The sequence below is a fragment of the Hevea brasiliensis genome, chromosome 10, assembly GCF_030052815.1.
Source record: "Hevea brasiliensis isolate MT/VB/25A 57/8 chromosome 10, ASM3005281v1, whole genome shotgun sequence".
Classification (NCBI taxonomy): Eukaryota; Viridiplantae; Streptophyta; class Magnoliopsida; order Malpighiales; family Euphorbiaceae; genus Hevea; species Hevea brasiliensis.
In genome coordinates this window covers 79,933,899-79,938,729 of record NC_079502.1, presented here as the reverse complement: position 1 = coordinate 79,938,729, position 4,831 = coordinate 79,933,899, and the positions used below count along the sequence as shown (strand labels likewise).

General features: G+C 31.4%; 1 protein-coding gene across 1 annotated transcript; it reads right to left on the bottom strand.

The window, feature by feature from the left end:
* Positions 1 to 300: 300 nt before the first annotated feature.
* Positions 301 to 3,643, bottom strand: LOC110644492 (probable mannitol dehydrogenase). The gene is made up of 5 exons (XM_021797301.2): positions 3,454 to 3,643; positions 3,100 to 3,213; positions 1,439 to 1,952; positions 1,060 to 1,213; positions 301 to 691 (listed from the first exon to the last, which is right to left on the bottom strand). The coding sequence occupies exons 1-5, from the start codon at positions 3,540 to 3,542 to the stop codon at positions 489 to 491; spliced, it is 1,074 nt and encodes a 357-aa protein (XP_021652993.1). The 5' UTR covers positions 3,543 to 3,643; the 3' UTR covers positions 301 to 488.
* Positions 3,644 to 4,831: the final 1,188 nt, after the last annotated feature.

Sequence of the window (4,831 nt, the reverse complement as noted above, 5' to 3'; positions counted from 1 at the left end):
TGGAAAAACAGGTGAACTGGAGCAATATCTAAACGGAGGACTAAAATCCTAGAGAGGGCTAATCCCCAGTAATATCAATAAATAGTTCAATAATTAAAAAAGAATTGTGAATCTATTTTGAGAAAGTAAATTATTTAGATATTTTTTATGAGAGTGGATCCGAACCCCACACTTAGAATTCAAACATCAAGCCTCCCTCGCTATTTTAGTCTTAAAATCAAATTAATAGCCAATCTCAACAATTTACAAGGCCATAGAGGTGCAATAAAGCATCAAGAAAAAGAAACATTAGAGAAAATCTAACAAAATAGATAAACATCTCTTTCAGACCAACAAAATTTAACACATTCAATGCTCCATCAATCACATCAAATATATAAAATGATGTGATAAAAATTTATTCTAAGATTCAGGCTCCCAGGAAGTGAGAGTAGGGAATGATGCATTATAACTTCTTCCAAATCAAAAGATTTAGAAACAGAACAAGTTCACTGCTGATATAAGGAGTTTCCCACATCAATCACAAACCGGTACTTGACATCAGATTTGGCAAGCCTATCCATGGCTGTGTTGATTTCATCCATTCTGATCACTTCAACGTCTGCAGTTATATTGTGCTTTGCACAGAACTCCAGCATCTCCTGTGTCTCTATTGTCCCTCCTACGTTGCTTCCTCCAACAAGCTTCCTACCTGAAAGAATTAAATGGTTTACATATAGATTTTAAGGCCAAGTCAAATTTAAAAGGAATTGCTTCCAAGGAGTTCCTACTAGTAAAAAAATCCTACCATTTTCTTGGATTTCATATTTTATCCCCATCATAAATCAGGATCTCAACAGGGTGACTTTGGTATATCGGTAAAGTTATATCATTTGTGACTCGAAGGTCACGCGTTCAAGTCATGAAGCCCAAAAGTTAGTGCACTAGATCACCCGCTTTTTTTATAAATCAGGATCTCATAAACATTAACAAAACGAAGATGTCCAAAAATCCTTTCTTATGTAAACTACTTACTGGTTCCACACATTTAATTTTAAGGATTAATAATAATCAACTTACCTAAAACTAGTGGAAAAATAGGCAGATCCAGGGGCTTGTTAGGTAAGCCCAAAGTGATAAGCTTTCCATTTGCCTTCAGCAGACTAAGAAGTGGTACCAGGGAATGAGCTGCAGACACTGTATCAATGATGTAATCCATAGTACCAATAGCTCCCTGCACAACATCAACGCAAATCAACAGGATCTCTGATAGATGATAATAATATGTGCTTATGAATTTGATTTCTCAATCTATAATTTGGTAAAATATTGCAGATTCAAAAACTTAAATTGTAAGGCAAAGTGTAATACGTTCAAACCATGCCTATAATGATATCCTTTTCCAGATTCATTTTTAATTTCAAATTGTGTATAATTCACAAGCTAGGATGTCACATACCTTCATTTTTCCTGGGTCACTGCTAACAAGGAACGCATGAGCACCAAGTCTATTAATTGCTTCACTCTCCTTACCTGGTGAGGAACTAATGACAGTAACTTTCAAACCAAAGGCCTTAGCAATCTTCACAGCAACATGGCCAAGACCACCAAGCCCTACTACTCCCAAATGTTTGCCTGGTTCAGTCATTCCATAATATTTCATTGGGCTGTACACTGTGATCCCAGCACATAATAGTGGTGCACCCGCATCAGCAGGTAAGCTATCAGGAAAGTGAACCACAAAGCGCTGATTGACAACAATCATGTCAGCATAACCACCATAAGTTATTGTCCCATCCTTGTCAATGGAGTTGTAAGTAAATACAATTTTAGGGCAGTAATTTTCCAGGTCCTGGTTGCAATATTCGCATAACATGCAGGAACCCACCATAACCCCAACACCGACCCTATCACCCACTTTAAATTTCTTCACATTGTTCCCAATTTTTGTCACGGTACCAACAATTTCATGCCTGTAAAAAAGAAGTTACAACTACTATCTTTGCACATATGCATCTAAGGAACCATTCAAGCAATCAGAAACACTTTGGCAGTTCAACATAAGTTATGAAAAAAGTGTAGCACTTTAGCTTCTATGTATGTATAGCTGCTACATATAATCTGAAGCTTGTTTTAGTTGGGAAGCAATTCAAGAATTAGTTGCTTATATACAGTGTTGAAGGCCATAACGCATAAGTTATCTCATAAAAGGCCTCATACAGTGCAAATGTTTAACTATTTAACAGCTTATATACAGAGAAGAAGTAAGCTGGTTAGCATGAATTCATAAAATCACATTCTTACACATGTCCAGCAAAGAATTTAGGGCTCAAAATTTATAATATGGGCCTTCTCTTCAGCAAATAATGAACAAGCCCCACAACGTTCTATTTTCTGATCAAGGAATGGCCTAGTCAGCCGTTCACGTCTCTATAAAGGAAAAGAAATAGAAGTTCTATGACCCTCTATTTAATTTACCACTAGAAACCACCAAATGGACAAAAAACACAGTAGACAAATAAGAATTCAACAGACTGTAAACAGATTTTCCACACTATTGGAATTTAGAAAATGCAAACCATGAATCCAGCAATTTGTGAGTTTTATTTATTTATTTATTTATTTTAAAATCTTATCCATCCAAAGAGAGACATTATGATCCCAAGTCCCAAAAGGAAAGAACTCGGCAAATATTCAGGCTTGGAGATTCAGAAGATATTAAAAATTAATTTAGAGTTAAATTTTGCATATTTCAATATAATTGAATAATTTTTGTTTTCAACTACTTTTTTCATCCTTATTTAAATTGATGGTTTTTCAAAAAATGCTTTCTAGCTAGCCTATCAACCTCAATCCCAAATATACTGCAGTGTTTGATGGGATTCCAAATCCCTTGAACAATTTTACACGACAGACTAAGAAATTGATAAATATATATATATATATATATATATATATATATATATATATATATATATATAAACATATGGAAAGAAAATAAACATTTCTCCCCTCCAATTGTCAATGGGTAAAATCAGACGTTAAAGATCTGAGGAATTTCAGAGCATTATATAATACTGACATAAAAAAATTAAAAAAAAATTAAAAAAAAATTCATACCCTGGAACCAAAGGGTAATGGGCATTACCCCATTCATTCCTGCAAGAATGCAAGTCAGTATGGCACACACCACAGTACAGGATTTTTACACTCACATCTTCATCACCATTTTCCCTGCCAAAATTATAAGTAAAACTTAAGATTATTTTAATTTTCTTAAACAAAAAATAAAAGTCCACCCAACAAGCTTCAAATCTCAACAATATCAATTAATAATAATAATAATAATAATAATAAAACCGTGCCATGTTCATCCACTCCGTAAGAAGAAAGAGAAATGCCAAGAAAACGAAACACAATGAAACAGAGCACTAACATAAGAAGAAGAAGAAGAAGAAGAAGAAGAAGAATTACCTTCGGGAGAAATGGAAGGGAGATAGGATCCCAGACGCATCTTTGGCAGCCCAACCAAAAGCCTTTTGTACTTCTAATGATTTCGCCATTTTCTCTGTTTCTCTATATTCACTCTCTCTGCATTAGAAATGGAGTACTGCTTTAATAATTAATATGCAGCACAAAGATGAGCAGCAGAAGTGCCAGTGATCAGATGGATTGGTGTATTTATAGCAAGGGAGACTCTAGAGTCTATGAGAGAGATTTTTTTGTTTTTTTTTTTTTAATTAGGTGTTTTCCATTTACGTGCATTTTCCACTTGTAATTAATAATATAGAATTTATTTTTTATATTATAAGAATATTATATTTTTGTCAGAGGGGCAGTGCTGAATTATTCTTTAATCTTCGAGAGTACATAACCGCGCCCCTGTTCTGTCCATGCCTTTATTATGGCCAGCGCTTCGTCCGTCGTCACCACCCTTTTCAGAGGCGGATCTTCTTGTGCTATTATTGTTCAAAATTCATGATATTTTGCGGATAAATGTTATCTGAAGACTTTGTTATTTATTTTATTTTGATTATTATATTACAATTTATTTAAGTAAAATTATTTATTTTTTTTATTTTATTAGCAATCACTCAAAATAAAACTTAATTAAATCTTTGGTAAAATCTATATAGTGGTAAATTTTGTTATGATTTGAGTGCTTGTCAATTAAAAAAAATATATGAGTGATTTTATTAAAATAAATTAAAATATAATAATTAAAATAAAATAAATAATAAATTAGTTATATTAAAAAATTATTAAACTAGAATATTACAAAAATTAATGCTTAATTAATATTTAAATTTTATCTAGTTTAATAATGGAACCGGATCACTGGCCGGTCTAGTAGATTGATTCTCTCTTCTTTCCCACCTGAGCAGCTTGCACTTATTACCCTGTCTCCAAAAAACAATTCTTACCTGCTGCACAAAAAGGTTGTGATAATTCATTTACTTTGTTTAGTTTAAACTTGAATTGTTTATTTTTTATTTTTTATATGAAGTTTTGCCTATTTATTGTAATATAGAATTTAAATATATCAAAATATATTTTTCATGAATATAAACTTATTATAATGAAAATTTTATTCTAAATATTTTTATTATAAAATATTATTATTCAAAAACTAAAATTCCAAATATAAATTTAAAATTATTTTTAATAAAAAATTATACATTAATATTTAACTATCTTTATTTTAAGAATTATTAATAAAATATATCAAATTATTAATGTAACACCCCAAAAATTTTAAATTTATTATTTTATGAGTATTATTGATATTTTAATTTTATTTAAATTTTAAGAAATTATTTGAGATTTTTTTGATTTTAAAAATCGGATTCGA

What these genes read in the sequence shown, in the direction of transcription:
- LOC110644492 (XM_021797301.2), bottom strand. Translation starts at nt 3,542, where the DNA reads ATGGCGAAATCATTAGAAGTACAAAAGGCTTTTGGTTGGGCTGCCAAA. An exon ending in CCCTTCCATTTCTCCCGAAG is followed by an intron (nt 3,214 to 3,453) that starts GTAATTCTTCTT and finishes TAATTTTGGCAG; the next exon opens with GGAAAATGGTGATGAAGATG. An exon ending in TATTTTTCCACTAGTTTTAG is followed by an intron (nt 692 to 1,059) that starts GTAAGTTGATTA and finishes TAATTCTTTCAG; the next exon opens with GTAGGAAGCTTGTTGGAGGA.